General features: G+C 43.3%; 1 protein-coding gene across 9 annotated transcripts in view; it reads left to right on the top strand.

Moving 5' to 3' along the window:
• Window positions 1–20921, top strand: part of acacb (acetyl-CoA carboxylase beta) — a 34843-nt gene that overhangs the window by 950 nt on the left and 12972 nt on the right. The window contains exons 1-33 of one of the 9 annotated variants that reach the window (XM_076270946.1): window positions 912–2993; window positions 5302–5353; window positions 6332–6464; window positions 6821–6959; window positions 7038–7147; window positions 7505–7586; window positions 7952–8050; window positions 8643–8752; window positions 8996–9106; window positions 9627–9836; window positions 10081–10251; window positions 10572–10733; window positions 11170–11333; window positions 11546–11696; window positions 11796–11899; window positions 11994–12075; window positions 12322–12467; window positions 13466–13616; window positions 13839–13973; window positions 14513–14659; window positions 14922–15110; window positions 15758–15858; window positions 16211–16299; window positions 16467–16591; window positions 16919–17032; window positions 17439–17552; window positions 17677–17766; window positions 18262–18380; window positions 18737–18772; window positions 18996–19037; window positions 19733–19756; window positions 20291–20437; window positions 20801–20903. In XM_076270946.1, coding sequence (XP_076127061.1) covers window positions 6339–6464; window positions 6821–6959; window positions 7038–7147; window positions 7505–7586; window positions 7952–8050; window positions 8643–8752; window positions 8996–9106; window positions 9627–9836; window positions 10081–10251; window positions 10572–10733; window positions 11170–11333; window positions 11546–11696; window positions 11796–11899; window positions 11994–12075; window positions 12322–12467; window positions 13466–13616; window positions 13839–13973; window positions 14513–14659; window positions 14922–15110; window positions 15758–15858; window positions 16211–16299; window positions 16467–16591; window positions 16919–17032; window positions 17439–17552; window positions 17677–17766; window positions 18262–18380; window positions 18737–18772; window positions 18996–19037; window positions 19733–19756; window positions 20291–20437; window positions 20801–20903 — 3693 coding nt within the window. In that variant the 5' untranslated portion in view covers window positions 912–2993; window positions 5302–5353; window positions 6332–6338. Of the gene's footprint in view, window positions 1–181; window positions 878–911; window positions 2994–4939; window positions 5354–6323; window positions 6465–6820; window positions 6960–7037; window positions 7148–7504; window positions 7587–7951; window positions 8051–8642; window positions 8753–8995; window positions 9107–9626; window positions 9837–10080; window positions 10252–10571; window positions 10734–11169; window positions 11334–11545; window positions 11697–11795; window positions 11900–11993; window positions 12076–12321; window positions 12468–13465; window positions 13617–13838; window positions 13974–14512; window positions 14660–14921; window positions 15111–15757; window positions 15859–16210; window positions 16300–16466; window positions 16592–16918; window positions 17033–17438; window positions 17553–17676; window positions 17767–18261; window positions 18381–18736; window positions 18773–18995; window positions 19038–19732; window positions 19757–20290; window positions 20438–20800; window positions 20904–20921 lie in introns of those variants that run through there. The other 8 variants (XM_076270938.1, XM_076270939.1, XM_076270945.1 and 5 more) reach the window with 8 other exon arrangements.

Here is a 20921-nt window from a genome sequence, read left to right as displayed (position 1 = left end):
TTGTTTGTTAGATAAAGCAAACAGCTGTTCTAAGTGAGCGTATTCCGGAGGTCTTGGGGTTGTCTGATGTTTAGGCTCTCATTTGATGATTGGTTCAGAAATGTTCATTTTGTTTTGCATGGTTACAATAAATTGAGGTTATGCAAGCAAGGATGCACTTACTTTAGCACTCAAACAGGAAGTGAAACCAGTTTATTTTTATTACGTTATTTTCATCACAGGATATAGCATCACAATATATCATATCTATATCTTATGTATACATACATGTATGTGTATAAGGATGAAGTGAATAATTTGTTTATTTTCCAGGGGTCTGTGTATGTAGTGTATTGAGGAGGTTGGATCGGCCACCCTCTTCAGTCAAATCTTAAACATTGACGTCACGGAGAGATCAACTAGGACACTGCCAGCAGCTGACGCGGGACCATTGCTTCTGAGCAACAGGGATGATGCAGGCCAGCAGATCCACAGAACCAAAGAATCCCTCTCAGGAACATTCCAGAGCAGTCACCGCTCAGGGTGAAGAGGAGGAGGTCGTTCAGACCTCCAGCTGGACAGCTGGACCTTATGCCAGTAAACCTCCATCTGGTACAGAACCTCCAGGTACATCATCCACTCCTCCAGGCCCCAGTCAGGCCTCATCATCCAGGCCGAGGTTCGGAGGGGGCTCAGAGAGCAGGGAAAAGCTCAAGTTCATTCTGGGGGCCTCCGAGGACTACTCTTCGGATGATGAACCTCTCATTATGCTTCAGCCTCCAGCAGCTAGGCCTAGCTCCAACAAGGTTCCGCAAGTGCCATCCTTATCCACTAGTTCTGAACAACCATCGCAGCCTATGCCAAGACCAGCTGCCACTCCCTCCTCAAGCAGCATGAGGTAGGTATCTGTCAAAACAGATACTGTAAATATTGGTTACCGACAAATTTGTGTTTTCCCTCCACACCAATGTCTAAGTCATGGCAGGCTGCCAAGAGCCTCTAGTAATTGGATCCTCACTGTGTACAAAAAAGTCTGGTCTCGGTTGTTTCTAGCCACATGTGTTATTGTGTATGTTTCTAAGAGTTTGGGTTAAAACAGCATGAATGAAAAGGAAGCCGCAGGGTTAGTTCTGTATTTTTAGCATAGGCTCTGCAAGGCCTATCTCTTCCTGCTGTCATTCTTTTGAAAACATGCTTAACAGGCTGCAGAGGGTGCTCTAGATTAAATTTCTACCATGCTGTTGTGCGCCTGCCCTTGGACCTATAAAGGTCAATAAACACAGGCCAGGGTCACTGCCTGTCTTGTTTCACTGGAAAACTATGAAGTGACTGAGTCATATGCACTGTCTCTCTTACCTCTTTGCATTCCATAGCTAAATAGAAAAATAGATTTGCCATAAATCTACCTCACATGGCAGAAGTGTTGTGCAGCGCCCTGTCACTCAGTCACAGCTGTTTACTAGCCTCAAGTGCCTCAGCTTCAGAAGTTGTTACAATGGCACACCATGGGTGTAATTCAGAATGAAAGCTTATTATAACCTAGCAGACTGTGCTTCTCCTTAACTGTGTCACTGGGGGCTAGGACTATGTTACGTTCCCAATAAGTACAGAAGTGGGCTAATGCGAAAGCACACTAGTTTCATCCCTTGCTTGATCTTCAGTCAAGCCTTTGAGCCAAGTTGTTTTTCCTAAGGTACACAAAAGGGCTTGAAGTTCTCAACCATTGTGCATGAAAATCAGGTGTGTGCTGGGCTAGATTTGAAAATTGATTATTTTATAGAATGGGTACAATATTTCAGATAGCTTAAAACACTGACATTTCCCTTGCTTAAAGCTGTGATACAAGTCATGTCGCAAAAACGAAGCAGAAGGTAAACTTTGGTAAATAACCTCTTCTCCTGACTCCTACCCCGCTGAGGTTGAAGGCTTGATTTGTCAGTGGAAGTTCAGTTCCTCCTTTCTTGTCAGTGGCTAGGCATGCCAACAACAAGTGGGAACCTCAGTTCTGTACATGTCAAAAGGCTCTTTGCTCAGTCTATTTTAAGCTTCTGGGAACGTGCACTCTGTGCTCAGCATTTGACTGTGTTGGGGTATTATGCCCAGCAAATTGTTTTCTAAAGTGACAGTTTCGTATGGATATTTTGAACATGAACCAAAAACGAAACAAAAAACCTGTTACCATGACATGGTGTTCAAATAGTTGAAAGCATTTTGAGCTTGAGACTAGTTGATGAGACATACAGTAAGCAGGCTTATTGAACTGAAGGCTAAATCAAAGGCCAAGGTGAAGTCAGTAATGCCAAGATACTTTTACTGACTTGTTTGATGTGTATTGAAAAGTGAGTGTAAACAAAAGTACACATCACTGATTGTATTGATTGATTGTATTGATTGACTTGTGAAGCCATGACATACAGTGCATACGGTCATTCAGTCATGTTGTCTTCATGTTTCTGTTGGGGTGGGTGTAGCGTCACCCTCGTTGCCTCTGCTGGAGCACCCGACCTCTGCATGCTCTCTTCTGTGTTATTGTTGCATGCTTCACATCCCTGGACTATTAATGGTACAAGTGTGCCTGCCTTTGACTTTCACAAGCAGCCGGATAATGACCTGCTGCAATTTTGGTCCGACGTTGCACCATTTGTTTTTCAGAGGTGCTGCTCTTGTGAAAAAAAAGTTAAATTTTTGAATGCTCGACCGTGGGCGAAGCTTAGAGAGGCTACGCACAACAGGAACGCCTGTGGTCGGTGCCTGTGGTCTTGCTTTGCTGTGTTTCATTTTTTGGTGAAGCTGGATGCAAGAGTGTGACCTGTTGAAAATCTCAGGTACTTGGGTGGTGGCCCATGTTTTGCACTCGCCAATTTGACGCAGGTTCAATTGGCACTGGGCTGCCCCTGTCACTATGGATAAAGGGGCTCTAGACTCAGCTGCGTGAGAAAAAGCTTGGTTTTGCACTTTGGTGTGGGGAACCTCTTGTAGAATAAATATGGAGGGAAAACTTGGGGAGAGAAGAGGTAAGAAAAATGCTTTTTGACATTGCTTTTTGACATTTTGATTAGATTAACTTGTGTACATGAGACTGATCTATTTTTTTCTGTTTAATTCATCATTCCAAAGAGGGGGGGAAATCTTAGCTATTTTGAAAAAGAGGAACTGAAATTATTATGTGCCCTGTTTACAGTGTAGCTAGGTTTTTCTATCTGTAAAATAGTGTCTGTTGTTGATGAAATGGTTATTTTTGTTGGATATTTTGTTTCGTTGATCTTGAAAATGACATGTGCATGTTGGGGCACCTGGAACATTGACTACTCTTGTTCAAGTGCTGTCATATAGATGCTGTCATGCTGGCTATAGGAAGGGGCTTACGGGAGGAAGAAAAGAAAGCCTTGTGGGTTGTATTTGCTTGTTTTCATCATGGAGGGAGACACAACTCTGCTAGATTAGTTTTGGTCTATGTGCTTCTAAACCAAAACATGGATTGTGTTTTGTTTGTTTTTAGAGAATTATAACTCTCTATAAACCTTATGCTGAAGTTTTATTAGCTCAAGAGCCCAGTGTCCATTTCAGTATTTTTGTTCTAGGTATTAAAACTCTTGGGAAACTTATTGGAAGCCCCTTTTGCCTTTTTTGTTACACCAAATAATGCCCCCTGGTATAACAAAGATGTGTAATTATATATAATTCTTATATAACAAAGCTGTGTTTTGGGGTTGTTCACTGCCTGACTAAGACCAGCGATTCAGTGTACTGAGGAAACCGCACCTCCAAATTTAAAAGTGATCCGCTTTCCAGGGAAGTGGAGGCTATTGAGGATTCCTAGGTGATGTCACAGACGTGAGAATTCTACTGTTGCCATTTTGGGAATCTACTAAGCATTGTAACCATTGATCTATATAGAACAAGAAGTGCATACTGTATGTCAGGTTAAAAAAAATGTTTGACAAATGAAGGGACATGAAGCAAGATAGTAGTGAGTAGTGATTTTTCTTGAAAAATCTACTTTAAATACAATAGAACAATATTTACAGTTATTTTTATAACTGAATTTATGAACATTCCAAGAAACATTCCAGACACAATGATGACCTCATAAGAGGGAGTCCAGCAAAGTTGGTCAATTAAAACACATGGGATAAGGGATCATACAGTAGGTTTTTTTACACTGATGAGGCCAAAAACATGACTTCATTCCAGTATGTCATGCTAGAGTCTACTACCTGCTTGACATAAAAATATCCTGATGCATATTTTATTTACTGGCAACCATTATTGATCTTAAAATGTGATGAAGAGGATATGGGTAAGTAGCAATGCTTGAAAATGCCAGGTGTGTCACTTGCCATCACATATAGGCCATTATATAGCCTAAACTAAGTAGAATCAGTAAGCAACTCATTAGTCTGTGTTCAGCCAACCATGGGCATATATGCTTTTCTTTAGAGACCTGGCTATAAAACCATCAGTGTATGTGCTACCACACATTTGCTCTTTATATATATATACATCTGCTTATCAACTAATGTTAGCTATAGACAGGCTATTAATTTGCTTACTGATTCTACTTAACTTGTTGTATATGAAAGCCTATGTGATGGCAAATGACATTTTGAAGCCATGATACATACTACTAGTGATTCGATCCTACTCACACCCCTAATCAATTTCTCACTGATGATTTGATGGCCATGATTTACCTAAATTTTGTAGCCTATTCGTCTTTACTTTGTCCCTGCCAGTCAGGCTCATGCTTATGAACCACTGGTATGTCATAAAGAACATTTTTGGCCTTATCAATGTAAAAAAAAAATGCAGTTAAAACCCATTCTCCCCTAAGCTCAACTTTGCTGGACTCCCTCTTATGAGGTCATCACTGTGTCTGGAATGTTCATAAATTCAGTTATAAAAAGAACTGTAAATATTGTTCTATTGTATTTAAAGTTGATTTTTCAAGAAAAATCCCTACTCACTACTATCTTGCTTCATGTCCCTTCATTTGTCAAACTTTTTTTTTAACCTGACATACGCACTTTAACTCCAAGGTTAGAGTCCAAGCTTAGAGCTCTCAATTAACTTAAGCCTAATCTTCAAGTCTTTATTTTTCAACCGATTTAATTTTAATATGCCTTATAGCCAACATGGTGCGCAGAGGTGTCTCATTTGGAGTAGTGAAAAATCTAATTTTAGACAAGGTGATTGCGGCAGTCAGCAATTTCGTCACTACCACAATTTTGTCAACTGAAATCTCACTATACAGTGATCGAAAGCCTGTCAAACAACCTGCTTAAATGTTTAATGTTGCAATGTTGTGTCTCTACTTGCCAGTTCCTGGAATTGAACAAAATCTGTGATAACACTGAGAGACACTAATATGAAGGTAATTTTGTAGAAACCAGGCTTCCATGTAGATCCATCAGGTTATTTGAACTGTTAGCCTATATCATTTATTCTTCTCTTGCTATGATAAGGAGGAATCTCTGGTGAACATGCTACAGCATGAAGTTGAATTTGTTGTTGTTATTACCATCATGATCAATATAATTGTTACCAATCACAAGCAATAACCTGAATTAAAATGTTTTTGCTAATTTCAAAAGCATACCAAATCTGTTCTCTTTATAGAGTTATGCTAGAGAAGGTGTTTCCATTCTGTTGTACTAAATCAATTGAAGCGTTCTGATGAATAGGGCTTGATAACACATTAACTTGTGATTGGCCACTACCGCCCTGTGAGCATGTATATAAGCTCAGTGAACCTGGACAAGATGAGGTGACAGACAGGACTGTCGGTAAGGAAGAAAAATACTCTGAAATCGAAAAAAAGAAAACTTAAAAACGTACAGATATTTAGGTAAAAGGGCCTTTACCAATGACTACTTTATTCATGTTCTATTGTTGCCTTACAAATGTTAAGATAATGTTTGGAGTATGAACACCAAAGGTATTGTATCAATGCAATAGCATTTTGAATAGAGAAAATTGTTCAAGAGCTGCTGACTCATTTTCTTTTCTGCTTCATGAAAGTTTGATGTTATCACAGTGATGCACTTATTCTCTTTCTTTATGAAAGCGGTTTCCTTTAAATAGTACTACAGTGCTGCCTCTTGCACACTTTCAAGGTGAAACGAGCAAAAGAAAAACAGCTTCTTTATGCAGGCCTATAGCCAGTATGGCACTACTATGATTCCGAGAGAAACAACTGTTACTGTATGAAACTGTTTATAGCCAGCAGATATGTTTTTGAGGCATTCACTGAGTCTTATCTGCTAGTCAGTGCAAGGGAGGTAAAGTTCACTTCCTTTTATTTGAGCTTGAGCTATGACATGATTTAAGCTTTCTCTCTCTCCCTCTCAAGGCCTAGTATGTCAGGCACCCACCTGGTGAAGAAGGGACGAGAGCATCGCAAAATGGACTTACAGAGAGACTTCACTGTGGCCTCCCCGGCCGAATTCGTCACGCGATTCGGGGGGAACCGGGTCATAGACAAGGTAGGATTGTTGTGTGTGCATGTCCGTGTGTAAATAGTTACTGCTGCCCTTGCTTTACTTTACAATCTTACGAGCTTTGAGATTAGGTTAGCTGTAGGTCAAAAGAACTCCCACAGGGAGCAAAGGAAACACACAGAGGTAGGAAATCCAGGCCGTAGTGAAACTCTAAATAGATCATTTCACACATTTCCCCTACCTGTCAAAAGTGTTGTGTTAATTATCAAATCCAGGTAGATATTTTTAACTGTTTGAAATGTTCTGCTCTAAATGACTGCACTCCATAATGCACCATGGAGACAGCTGGCCCTTACACTATCAAATTTCATTTCAAAATTTGTCTCTGATTTCATTGCAAGGTGCTCATCGCCAACAATGGCATAGCAGCGGTGAAATGTATGCGGTCCATCCGCCGCTGGTCGTACGACATGTTCCGCAACGAGAGAACCATCCGCTTCGTGGTGATGGTCACCCCAGAGGACCTCAAAGCAAACGCAGGTATGGCAGATTAACTTCCCCTTTCATGTGTTTCAAACCAAGAACAGTGATTCATATCAGTCTCTTTGCTTCCTCCAGAATACATAAAGATGGCAGACCACTACGTGCCAGTCCCAGGGGGCCCCAATAACAACAACTACGCCAATGTGGAGCTGATTGTGGATATCGCTAAGAGAATTCCAGTGCAGGTCAATGATGTCATGTTTTCGACTCATACAGCTAGGGAGATATTTAAAGTATGACATGTGTCAGCTGTAGAATAGGGCATAAGATGACATGGTGATTCTCCATTCTAGGCATTTGTATGCAAATTGTGTGAAAGTGTGAACTGAATTAGGAGCTATGCCATAGTCAGTTGTGGAACGTGTGATTAGCAATGGAACGTGTGATAAGCAGAGTTATAAACTGGCTTTACTGAAAGTGTATGAGGTAGTGTAATGTATTGAATCTATATGGATAATCTATAACCAGGAGGTAATAATCTTGTGAAAAGTGGTTATTTGCATTCCCTGCCTGATGGTTTGTGATGTATGTTATGGTTGTAGGCGGTGTGGGCGGGGTGGGGCCATGCATCAGAGAACCCCAAACTCCCAGAGCTGCTGCACAAGGCTGGGATCATCTTCTTAGGTGAACCACTTGGGACCACCCTGACACAGTTATACACAGTTATACACAGTTATGCATGCATGCACGGATAGATGTTAATGTGTGTGTGTATTGATGTATTTATATGTATCTCCAATTCTAGGGAGTTTTTCCTTGCCCCTGTTACCCATTGGCCTTTTCTTTTCTTTTCTCTGATTGTCTAACACTCTGTAAAGCGCCATGAGACATGTGTAATGTTTTGGTACAATTAACAATTACAATTAAATTGTAATTCAAAATGTATTTATGTGAGAGTGTATATGCATAAATGTACTTAGGAGTGTGTGTGTATTATATGTATGCATGTTTGTATGTATATTAATTAATGTATGTGTCTGTATATTCAGGTCCTTCCAGTAAGGCCATGTGGGCTTTGGGGGATAAGGTGGCCTCCTCCATTGTGGCCCAGAGTGCGGACATCCCCATCCTCCCCTGGAGCGGCTCAGGTATCCCCCTCACCCAGACTGCCCCTCACCCAGACTGCCCCTCACCCAGACTGCCCCTCACCCAGACTGCCCCTCACTCAGACTACCCCTCACCCAGACTACCCCTTACCCCGACTACCCCTTACCCAGACTGCCCCTCACTCAGACTACCCCTCACCCAGACTACCCCTCACCCCGACTACCCCTCACCCAGACTGCCCCTCACTCAGACTACCCCTCACCCAGACTGCCCCTCACTTAGACTACCCATTACCCCGACTACCCCTTACCCAGACTGCCCCTCACTCAGACTACCCCTCACCCAGACTACCCCTTACCCCGACTACCCCTCACCCAGACTGCCCCTCACTCAGACTACCCCTCACCCAGACTGCCCCTCACTCAGACTACCCCTCACCCCGACTACCCCTTACCCAGACTACCCTCTTCTCCACTGTCATACCACCCTCACAGTCCAGAGTTTACTTGGGAGTGGTTTAAATACATCATATGAAATTATAATAAAGTGCTTAACAAATGAGCAGATAAAAGAACATATGCTGGTAAGAGATTTAAAAGTGGGAGGTTAATCGTGTCCTCTTGGTCACCGCAGGCGTGATGGTGGAGTGGGCAGAGGAGGACCAGAGGTTGGGCCGAGTCATCAGTGTTCCTCCAGACCTGTACGCTAAAGGGTGTGTGAGGGACGTGGACGAGGGGATGGCGGTAAGGGCACTCTTCTCAAAGTGCATGTTTTAATTGTTCATCCACATACTGAAAGGGTCACTGCAGTGGGCAGTATTGAGTGTGCAGTATTGAGTTGTGGCCGGTGTTGTGCTATGTTTTTATGGCGTTGATTTTTAAGATCCAGGTTTGAGGCTGATCCGTGGTCATTTTCCGATTCTCCTTTGTAACGATCCTATGTGTTCAGTTCCATGTTCATTTGCATCTGATTCATTTGGTATTTAGAGTGCAGAGAAGATTGGCTACCCCATCGTGATCAAGGCGTCAGAGGGAGGAGGTGGAAAGGGCATCCGGAAAGTGGAGTGTGCTGACGACTTCCCCAACTTCTTCAGACAGGTCAGTGCTGAGGGACTCTTCCTGTTCTATTCTCTCCACTTAAAGCTGTACGACCGCGTTGAGCGGACAAATCACAGTGGCACGCTGGATTATGTAATATAGACTGTGCCGATAAAGAAAATGATTGATAAAGGGGGGATTGGTTTGGATAGTGAGTGGCCAGATTTTTGGACACTGCTCTTCTGGTCATTGATTATCCAAGATGACGTGGGTAGTCCTGCTGCTGTTGTGGTTGTTCCAGGTCCAAGCGCCACGACGAAACGGTAACAAATAAGTGTAAAGAGACATATCATGGAGTTTATTTTTTCGTTTTGGCAAGTAGCCGTATAATAAGCGGGATAATGTATATACACCGGTCATTATGGGAAAATAAGCCCCTTCAGGGTGAAACAAGACCCCTCCGCTGGCGCGTCGGGGTCCGGTTCGCCCTGTCGGGACTTATTTTCCCCATAATGACCGGCGTTCTATACATTATCCCTTACTGACGTGGGTAATCCTGCTGCTGTTGTGGTTGTTCCAGGTCCAAGCGGAGGTGCCAGGCTCGCCCATCTTCATCATGCAGCTGGCACAGCACGCGCGCCACCTGGAGGTGCAGGTCCTGGCTGACCAGTACGGCAACGCCATCTCCCTGTTTGGCAGAGACTGCTCCATCCAGAGGAGGCACCAGAAGATCATAGAGGAGGCGCCAGCCACCATCGCGGCATCAGCCACATTCGAATACATGGAGCGGGTGAGATAAATATACCGTTCATCTGCATTTACCTCCACTCACCCAATAGTGCTGAGCGACTGGGCTGAAAGAAGCAAAAGACATTGCATACTGTTGAAGTTGGGCATCTTTGCAGACCTGTCAGGTTCCTTGATGGTCTTCACAAATTAATTATGCATGGTCCTCCTGGGTCACCTAGCCAGCCACATGAATGTTTTGACTGAGATCAGATTGAAAAGTGACCCGTCCCCTTCGTGTGTGCCAGTGCGCCGTTCGTCTGGCGAAGATGGTGGGCTACGTGAGCGCGGGCACCGTGGAGTACCTCTTCTCCGAAGACGGCAACTTCCACTTCCTGGAGCTGAACCCTCGTCTGCAGGTGGAGCACCCCTGCACTGAGATGATCGCAGACGTCAACCTGCCCGCCGCTCAGCTACAGGTACCGTAGTCACACAGCCGGCAGGGCAGCATGACATCTGATCATCAGGTGGCACAATTCCCACACCACTGGGAACTTGAGCTCACTGTTGAGTGTGTTGTCCACACGTGCCTTAGCAAAAGCCACTTTCATGCTTTGAAATACATGCAAGACCAGTCAAATGGTTAGAAAGACAAAAACTACAGGTTTAAGTATTGATGGACCATCACAATCACAAAAGAAAGAGTAATCTGCATGATGTTTATATTACTTTTTCAAAAAAGAAAAAAACCTGTCCTGTTTTAAATGTTAATGGCTTTTTGATTGTATTTGTTGTGCAGATTGGCATGGGCATCCCATTGCACAGGATCAAAGAGATCCGTGTGCTTTACGGTGAGTGTCCCTGGGGGGACTCCGTGATCAACTTTGAGGCCCCAGAGTGCGTTCCGTCCGCCAGGGGCCACGTCATCGCCGCGCGCATCACCAGTGAGAACCCAGACGAGGTGAGCACAGGCAGCTGCCTGGATCCACATGTTAAATATAATTTACTAAGTGTTTGCTCTTTAGGACCAATAGACACATATTGTATAGATACAGTGCCCCTCTCCTAATACAGCTCTGTTATGTATGACTATGTGGCTATTTCTCATGGTCGCTTTGGATTAAAGCATCATCTAGATCTAGTGTTCCAAATGTAAAGCACTTTGAGCTGCATTCTGTGTATGAAATGTGCTATACAAAAATATTATTATTATTATTATTATTATTATTATAGATGAATCAATGTAAATGCCATTATAACTGCAACTGTAGTGCGGTCATATATGTTTTGTCAAAGTTTTTTTTAGTTTGTACATCTAGTTCTTACTAGTTCAATGTCTCTTTGTTAATGTGTTTCCATCATTTGCCTTGTCATCTGCTGTGTGATGTGTGTTGTAGGGGTTCAAGCCCAGCTCGGGCACTGTGCAGGAGCTGAACTTCAGGAGCAGTAAGAACGTGTGGGGCTACTTCAGCGTCGGAGCTGCAGGCGGTCTGCATGAGTTTGCCGACTCTCAGTTTGGCCACTGCTTCTCCTGGGGGGAGAACCGTGAGGAGGCAATTTCGTAAGTGTTTTTGCCCCATTTTTAAGTATTAACATTAAACTTATGAATGTTTTTATACTTGTGGTCCTGTATTCATAATGACATGCACAGAAACTTGCTCAGTGACTCAGCCTAATTGGAAACCATCCAAACTCACATTTTTATGGAGGCTTCCTGTTTCCTCCTTTACTAGTCATGTAGAAATGGCTAACACAGGTCTTAATGTGTAACAGGAACATGGTGGTGGCCATGAAAGAGCTGTCCATACGTGGAGACTTCCGGACCACTGTGGAGTACCTCATCAAGCTGCTGGAGACGGAGAGCTTCAGGAATAATGACATCGACACTGGCTGGCTAGACTACCTCATTGCAGAGAAAGTGCAAGTACGAGGCCAGCTGAATGGAATTGGAAAGATAACCGCCACCACAACAAATACATCAGAAATAAACTTTTGTTTCTCTTTCTTTCATTCTCTTCTCTAGGCCGAGAGGCCGGACACCATGTTGGGAGTTGTCTGTGGCTCCTTGCATGTGGCAGATGCTTGTTTCAGGAAGAGCATGGACGACTTCCTTCACTCCCTTGAAAGGTTCTACTACTGCACCAAATACACACAACAAATAATGTGGGTGTTGTCTTACGAGAAAACCCTACTGACCATCGGGCTTTTGTTGTCCATTTAGGGGACAAGTTCTTCCTGCTGCTAGTCTCCTGAACTTTGTTGAGGTTGACCTCATCTACGATGGAGTGAAATACTACCTTAAGGTAAACAAAACATTTCAATACATTTCATTCTGAGATTTACCTTTTAAAGGAAATACCTCTTTTTAACCTGGCCACTGCTCTCTTAGTGTGTGTGTGTGTGTGTGTGTGTGTGTGTGTGTGTGTGTGTGTGTGTGTGTGTGTGTGTGTGTGTGTGTGTGTGTGTGTGTGTGTGTGTGTGTGTGTGTGTGTGTGTGTGTGTGTGTGTGTGTGTGTGTGTGTGTGTGTGTGTGTGTGTGTGTTACTCAGGTGGCACGCCAGTCCCCTACCACCTATGTCATTGTCATGAACTGCTCTGACATTGAGATCGATGTCCACCGGCTGAGTGACGGAGGTCTGTTGCTGTCATACAACGGCAGCAGTCACACCACCTACATGAAGGAGGAGGTGGACAGGTGAGGGTCCACCCAACCATGATGCATATCCCGCCAATCCCTAGACTGTGGAGATTCTGGTTAACAGAGGTGTTTAGCTAGGTTTGACAGACTTCACAGATTTAGCTAATCTTGTGTTGTTTAGCCAGGTTTGACAAACTGAACAAAATCGTGTGGTTTACCCAAATTGGTGGTCTATTTAAGCCTGTTGATGCACGTGCATTGTTATGTGCAAACGTGCAAACATTGTTATTCTGCAACCAATGTCAGCCTTTAGCCGTTTGGCCAGAATTTCACAGTGAGCAGATGCACTGTTCACGCAAATTGTGTTCTTTGCAGACCACTTAAGTGGGGTATACTACGAAGCACGTTAGACATACTGTATCTAGGCTATCTAGACATATCAAAGCTACACAAAGCCTTGACTCAGAGGTATAAGTTAAGTGATACTACGATAGCAGTTATGTGATATATTTGCAAAACTAGGCTTTCAGCTCAGATCTGTACGCGTTCTCGGTGTTGGGATGATGTTGGCCAATTGTGAAACGTGGAGACGCACAAGACCGCCTATATTAAAAAACGATTACTTCCGCATTGATGAGCGATAGTCTAGACTGCAGTCATTTTTAGTGTTTTAGTTTACACGTGAGAGAACTTCGTTTTTCAAGATATTTGATTGGTCAGTAGGCGGTAGCTTTACACGATTTGAGCTATAACTTAGCACATAACCTGCCCCGACCAGGTTTGGTTGGCAGCATAAGACATCATGGTGATACAGAGACGCTAAAACAGAGGCACTTTCGTGTCACAGCATACCCTGGCTTAGAGCGCAACATACCTTGCTAACCCACTAATCGACATTCGTAGTATAGCCCACAGGTGTGTTGTTTGCAGAACATCTAAGGTGTGTCCTTTGCAGATCACTTAAGTTGTGTTCTTTGCAGATCACTTAAGGTGTGTTCTTTGCAGATCACTTAAGTTGTGTTCTTTGCAGATCACTTAAGGTGTGTTCTTTGCAGGTATCGCATTACTGTTGGAAACAAGACGTGTGTGTTTGAGAAGGAGAAAGATCCCACGGTGCTCAGATCGCCCTCTGCAGGCAAGCTGCTGCAGTACATGGTGGAGGACGGGGGTCATATCTGTGCAGGTCACCCTTACGCTGAGATAGAGGTGACCTATCATTCCCAACATACACATTGACATCTTTAATAATGCACTCTGGGTAGCGTAGTCTTTAGGCTTATGTGTTTGAACATCTGAATAGTTGATAGAGGTGACCTATCATTCCCAACATACACATTGACATCTTTAATAATGCACTCTGGGTAGCGTAGTCTTTAGGCTTATGTGTTTGAACATCTGAATAGTTGATTTGTGTGCTGTCTTTTGTAGGTGATGAAGATGGTCATGAGCCTGACCGTGGAGGAGTCGGGCTGTGTGCACTTTGTGAAGAGGCCCGGGGCAGTGCTGGAACCGGGCTGCATGGTGGCGCGCCTGGAGCTGGACGACCCTAGCAGCATCCACCCGGTCAGCACACTGCATTAACGCACTGGCAGACAAATTTGCTTGTTTTCAAGATGAGATGTCTTAAAATAAGTCAATTTTTTTTTAAATTAAGTCAAATGATTTCACAAGAAAGCGCTAGGTAAGTCTCTTTTATACTGAAAACAATACCAACTAGTTTTTTTTTATCTTGATATAAGATTAATAACACTTGGTTAGATTTTGTTAGATATTAGTTTTTGCAGTGCACCTGGTTTTCTTCTGCTTTACAGTTACATCACTCAGCCCTGTTTGTTGTGAGATGTTCAGGTTGAGCTCTGAGTTTTGGTAGAGGAGCTCTGCTTTTCATTTAGGCCGTGATTGGTATGTGTTTGTGTCAATGGTGTCCGTTTAGTCACACGAGATTGACACTTACATTTAGCCATACTGCAGACGCTTTTCATCCAAAGTGACAAGGATGAAATTGAATAAAATTTAGACAAAATTGACTAAATGACAAAGACAGTTGCATGTTGACAGCACACACCACTTACCTCTCTCCTCCTCCTCCTCTCATGCTCCAGGTGGAGCTGAACACTGCGTCCCTGCCGCCCCAGGAGCCTCTGCCCATCGCGGGGGAGAAGCTCCATCAGGTGTTCCACAGCGTGCTGGAGAACCTGGTCAAGATCATGGATGGCTTCTGCCTCCCGGAACCCTACTTCAGTATTAAGGTCAGAGGACACGTGCCCCGACACCAATCTCAATGATGATAGCTGAGCTTTTATTTCATACTGAAAACCTTAAGGAACCTGGTGTTTTGCACCCTGCATTCTTGTTGTATTAAAAATAAGAAGGATTGTGCTTTTCTTTGTGAGGTTGGGCGTTTGTGTCCTCTGGGGACTCGTGTGAGGTGTAGTGTGGGCCCACCCTTTTCCTAGTGTGTGTGTGACTGACATTTGTGTGTGTGTGTGTGTGTGTGTGTGTGTCTTGCAGATGAAGAAGTGGGTGGGCAGCCTGATGAAGACCCTTCGTGACCCCTCGTTGCCCCTGCTGGAGCTGCAGGAGATCATGACCAGCGTGTCGGGCCGCGTGCCCGTCATCGTGGAGAAGGCCATCCGCAAAGTCATGGCGCAGTATGCCAGCAACATCACCTCCGTCCTCTGCCAGTTCCCCAGCCAGAGGGTCAGTGCTCACACCATTCCCTCTGTTGCTTTAAGCATGTGATGTTTTTTTGTTGTTTGTTTTTTGTTTTTGTTGCTGCTTTGGTTGTTTGCCTGGGCATATTGGCAGTGCATGTTGTATCATGAGTGATGGCCTTTGACAGATCCCGGGTACAACATGTCTTTGTGACTGCTGCCAGCTAATTTGCTGTTATTGTGGTTATATGCTGTGTCATACTGTGTGCAATGTTAAATGGACTTTGATGTTGATCGGCCATTTTGGGTAATCTCCCTTTCGCACCTTTTCCTGTGTATATGTGAAAAGACTCTTGTTCTTTGGATTACAATTACAGTTCTGTTGAAACATTGAAAGATCGAATGTTAATGATTACAGTCCCATATAAAAATATCAGCAAAATGTCTGCAAAAAAAGTGTGCACTGTGCACATTAATGATGCAGCATAAGTATTCCTGCTTGACCTTCAGGAGGGTACTATGGCATTTCAAAATTGTACAGCTTGTGGTGATGAGGCTACTTGGCAACTTTTGCTAGTTTTAAAAAAAACATGCCATGTTTATAGTCACACTTATCTCTGTGCACTGCTTCTCAACTGATAGCAGATTATTCCTAGAGGTCATTCCAAGCCTGTTTCTGTCATCACGTTACAGATTGCAAACATACTTGACAGCCATGCTGCCACCCTGCAGAGAAAGGCTGACCGTGAGGTCTTCTTCATGAATACCCAGAGCATCGTACAGCTGGTACAGAGGTCAGAACCTCCCTGTCATATATCAAGAGTTGTAAAGGTGCCCATTTCCAGGGTCCGTACTATGTCGAAGGGGAAGTAGAGTTGACTGACCTTTTCCCTAGTGTCAGTGGGGACACAGCAGTCTGTACACATCTATTTAAACATGAAGGAAGAGTCCAGGTGGAGGAAATATTCCATTAAAAGACATTGATTCAAATAAAGTAAAACAATAAAAAAAACATTGATTGATTGGCATTGTTTCTAGTGAATAAAAAGACAGCAAAAAGTCATCAGTCATACAGTGTAAATTAAGCTAATTAAAGTGTAACTTAGGTGTCATTTTGACTTGATTGACTCCATGTGTTTTGTTCAGGTATCGCAGTGGTGTCAGAGGCTACATGAAATCTGTGGTGTTAGACTTGCTGAAGAGATACCTGCAAGTGGAGATGCAGTTTCAGCAAGGTAAATGTCTACACATTCTTTCCATTTGTGTAACTTACATAGAGTATATATACTATCAACAGTAGTTGTTGATGTTGTGTTTTTTGAAAATAAATTACTAAATTTTATTGGACTCCATACTTCCAGTGTCCAAGTTTACCTATTTGACTTTGTGCTTTGTGCCCCAGCTCATTATGATAAGTGTGTGATTAACCTGAGGGAGCAGTACAAGCCAGACATGGCTCCTGTGCTGCAGTTCATCTTCTCCCACGCCCAGGTCTCCAAGAAGAACATCCTGGTCACCATGCTCATTGTAAGGCTTTGCTCTATACTCCTATGTGTTTTAAGTGGATCCATATTTGTGATTGTTTTGTTAAATGTGGCTCAAATCCAACTGGATACATGCAACTGAATTCATTCTAAAGCTTTCTGAAGTCTAATAATCTAATCTAATCTAAAGACGGACTGCAGTTTGCTGATATACAGTACATACAGTTTTAGAGCTGTTCAAGTTCATAAGGTGCAATAGCAGCAATAGAAGCAAATTGCTCTTACAGTATGGAGGCATGACGTGAGAAGTTGAGGTGAGGCGTGCTCTGCTCTGCTCTGTTATAATGTGGAGATTGCTTTGGTTTTCAAGGACCAGCTGTGCGGGAGGGACCCCACTCTCGCTGATGAGCTGATGACCATTCTGAACGAGCTCACCCAACTCAGCAAGATGGAGAACTCCAAGGTGGCCCTGCGCGCCAGACAGGTATGTCCATATGAACATCGGGGACCTGCTCCCACAGAACCAACATGTTGCTTATTAACAATAGCCAAGTGGTTAAGACTAGAAGAGAATCATGCTTAATATAGTGTAGTTGAGGCCTTATTGTGTACACTTGTAAAATGTCTCTCTATTGTGTTTTTTTTTTTGTTTGATTGTTTTTTTTTTTTATATGAAGAAACAGGTTGGTCCAGTTGTAGGTTGAAATGTTCAGTAAAAAGGTTAGGTTGTGCTACAGCAAAGTAAGTAAGAACAGGCGGCGTGTTCCTCAGGACAGTCAGTCAGTCTCCACACACCACACCACACCACACCACACCACACCACACGTCTGTGTGTCTCTGACCTTTGGTCCATGGAGGCTTTCTATGACTCAGGGGCGTTTGTTTCTCAGGTGCTGATCGCCTCACACCTGCCCTCCTATGAACTCAGGCACAACCAAGTGGAGTCCATCTTCCTGTCGGCCATTGATATGTACGGCCATCAGTTCTGCCCGGAAAACCTCAAGGTGAATTGGATTCCACAGATTCACCCACTTTGTCACAGATTCATTCACCTCAGAGTAATTTGCATAAAACAGATTCATTCACTTACAGACTTTTGTTCTTGTTTTTTTTTCTTCTTTGCTACAGAAACTAATCCTTTCCGAGACCTCCATCTTTGATGTGTTGCCCGATTTCTTTTACCACTCGAACCGTGTGGTGTGCATGGCCGCACTTGAGGTGAGATGCCCAGCAAATAGTCTCCTGCAAGTGTTTTTCTTTGACATCTGACTCAACAGTTTCCTACAGTTTTAGGTAAACGGTGTGCCAAACTTGAATTTATTTGAGTTTCTGTTGAACCTTCATTCTGAAAAGAGTGTATTATAATGTGTATCAATGCAGTTGTTATTTGTACACCTTTCTTTTTTATTTTCACAACAAAATATGCATAGTAGAGGAGTTTAATAGTTTAAAGTAGTCAAGCAATCATGTTTTAAAACTCTTTGCCATTCTGTATATGTACTGAAATGAGCAGGTGTTAATTTGTCGTTTATTCTGTATGTAGTATTTCTGCTCCCCCTAATATATTCTGTATATATTCAGGTGTACGTGCGGCGGGGATACATTGTAGTCATTATGCTCTCCCTAAAATATTCTGTATATATTCAGGTGTACGTGCGACGGGGATACATTGTAGTCATTATGCTCTCCCTAATATATTCTGTATATATTCAGGTGTACGTGCGGCGGGGATACATTGCTTATGAGCTCAACAGCCTTCAGCACCACCAGCTGCAGGATGGGACGTGTGTCGTTGATTTTCAGTTCATGTTGCCCACCTCCCACCCCAACAGGTAGCACCGGCCAGAAAGCCGTTCAGCATTTCAATCACAGAATTTCTCGCATGTGTTTCCCAAAATCACACTCTTAGGCCCAACAGCACATCATCATCACCACAACATTTGCTATTTATTGCATGAGAGGTATTGCAATAAATTGCACTATATTGTGATGTTTTGTGGCAATCATTCAATCATAGAGTGACATTAAAATGCAAGATTTAAATTTGATCCTGAAGCCCTAAGGCCAAAGCCCTAAGGATGTTCAGTGCTTGTTTTTAAAATCTTAATGAACCATCCATGTTGGATCTGTGTAATCACAATTGTGTCCTGTTGGTTTCCCCTGCCCCCTGTTACGGCACCATCTGCAGCTTGTCCCAGCCCATAGAGACACCAGGCCGACTAGGGTACCCACTTTGTTCTTATAAGTTCTAGGGCTTTATTCGGCCCTCAGTCAGACTATGTGACTTGTGATATACATGTTAAATGGCAAACAAAACAGTGTTATTTCTGTGGCTCGTAGTTTTACTTACCAAAACCATCTGAACGTAGCATTTCTTCATTTGGTTCCCATCTCGTTTACCAGCTGACACTATTATTATTGTTATGTCTTTCGTTTCTCCCAACAAGAGAGCCTCACGCCAGAGTGACTAATTCCATGGCGAAAAACAAGTAATACATTTTGATTACGTTTCTCAGCACCTCTGAAAGAGTTTGCCACTATCCCATTCTAATAATGACTGAAACCCTAACTAGGAATGTGAATGAGTGTTCATCAGGGCAGTCACTCAACCATTTACTCTCCTAACAACCACATATTGGACTTACCCCACACATGTGGATCCCTATCCCTGCACTGCTCCTGCTTACTGTACTGTTATACATGTTGCCCTTACATGCTTCATACAGTCCTTTAGTGGACCATTCAGCTTTAGGTTTTTAGTTATGGTTATGGCATACAGGTATGGTTTTAATAGGGAGAGAAGGTATTTCACTATGTATTTACAAATGACTGAAAAATATATACATTTAATTCTAGTAATTATTTATGTAATCTACAAGTGGTGCATTTAATGATCAGAGCTCTTTGCCTGTTGAATTCCAGCATGGCACTCTCTGCCTCCCATCTACTGTTCCAAAGCAGCAGACCATTAATCAAGGCTGGCACATTTTAACATCTGTAATGCTAAGCTTTGATGACTCCTTAATTTCAGTAACTGTAAACAGTAACAACAGTATAACCAGTTAAGAACAGTGCATTATAAAACTCTGTGTAAAACAAGTGTGTTCTATTAAACTGCTGCTGATGCCTTGGTAGAGGATTTGGATGCTGACCCCCTTGCTAACACACACCTGTCTTATTTCAGAGGCAGCAGCCCTACACTGAACAGGTAGAGTACCGCTTCTCCTCTACTGCTGTGGCCTATCAGAAGCCCCCACACGCTGGATGTCATAGCAATGTTTGCTGCATGCAGTGTGTGTGGCTTTCTTAACAGTAGAACTCGGTGCCATTTACTTAGTTAGTGTTCTGTACACCTCTTGATCTTCCCTGTGAGTATGTAGATAGTGTAAACGCAGTTGTGCCCATGTAGAGTATTTGTTCACACACACCTTCTTCCAATGAGTGGGTCTACTGTATATGCATTCAAAGATTTCTTGCATTTGGCCGAAAGTAATTCAGAGGCACACTATAAATGGCTATGTCCGCGTTTGCCAGCTAGCGCAGAGTGAATGAGTGGACACAATAGACACACTGTTCTGAGGACTCCATACATTCTCACCCACAGCTCCATTAACATAATGGATTCTGCCTCTGTTGTTTGGGAGCCTGTTTTAGGGCCCCTAGTACACCATAGTGCCATATTATTCCTCCGCTGTGTCCATGGTAACTGGACTCTTTTTCACCCCCCCCCCCCCTCCTCCAGGTTTTCGGTGCCAGTGAGTGGCTCTTCAGGGGGGCAGCTGGAGATGAGGCGGCAGAGCAGCGAGCTCTTCCTGGAGGGGGCCTTCTCCCCCCCGTGCCAGAGGATGGGCGTCATGGTGGCCTTCCAGTGCTTTGACGACTTCAAGAGGTAGGCAGACGGCTAGAAAGAAAAACAAAACAGTCTGCACAATGAAGGCTGGGGGTCGAGAGACTCTCATGGGTCTGTGGGACTCCAGTGAGGTCTGTGACCACCACAGAGGTCATATTCTAATGTATAAAGACTAAGGTTTCAGATATACAGTGAACAATGAACAATGGGACAATATCATTCCAATGAATTCTTAAACTTTCATAAGCTTTCTTTGATTCAGGATTATTTGTTTTGTATTCATAGAACCCTTTCCATTCTGCATGCATAGAGATACAGTCCATATTTTCTTGTGCAGTGTTTAATATTATGTTCTTGTGCAATGTCTGTGTTTTGATTTGGTTCAATGGTCCTTATTGACAGGAACTTTGATGAAGTGATTGCTTGTTTCGCTGATCCGTTTCTGGACAGCCCTCTGTTCTCGGAGGCCTCCACCGCCAGTCTGTATGAGGAGGAGAGCACCAGGGTGAGTGGCACTGTGGCA

Source organism: Alosa pseudoharengus, unplaced genomic scaffold, assembly GCF_046254945.1.
Source record: "Alosa pseudoharengus isolate Yale_2024_CS ecotype anadromous, Long Island Sound unplaced genomic scaffold, YU_APseudo_1.1 YU_APseudo_1.1_scf_6, whole genome shotgun sequence".
NCBI lineage: Eukaryota > Metazoa > Chordata > Actinopteri > Clupeiformes > Clupeidae > Alosa > Alosa pseudoharengus.
Note: the sequence above shows the minus strand (reverse complement) of the source record. Positions and strands in the feature narration are given on the sequence as shown.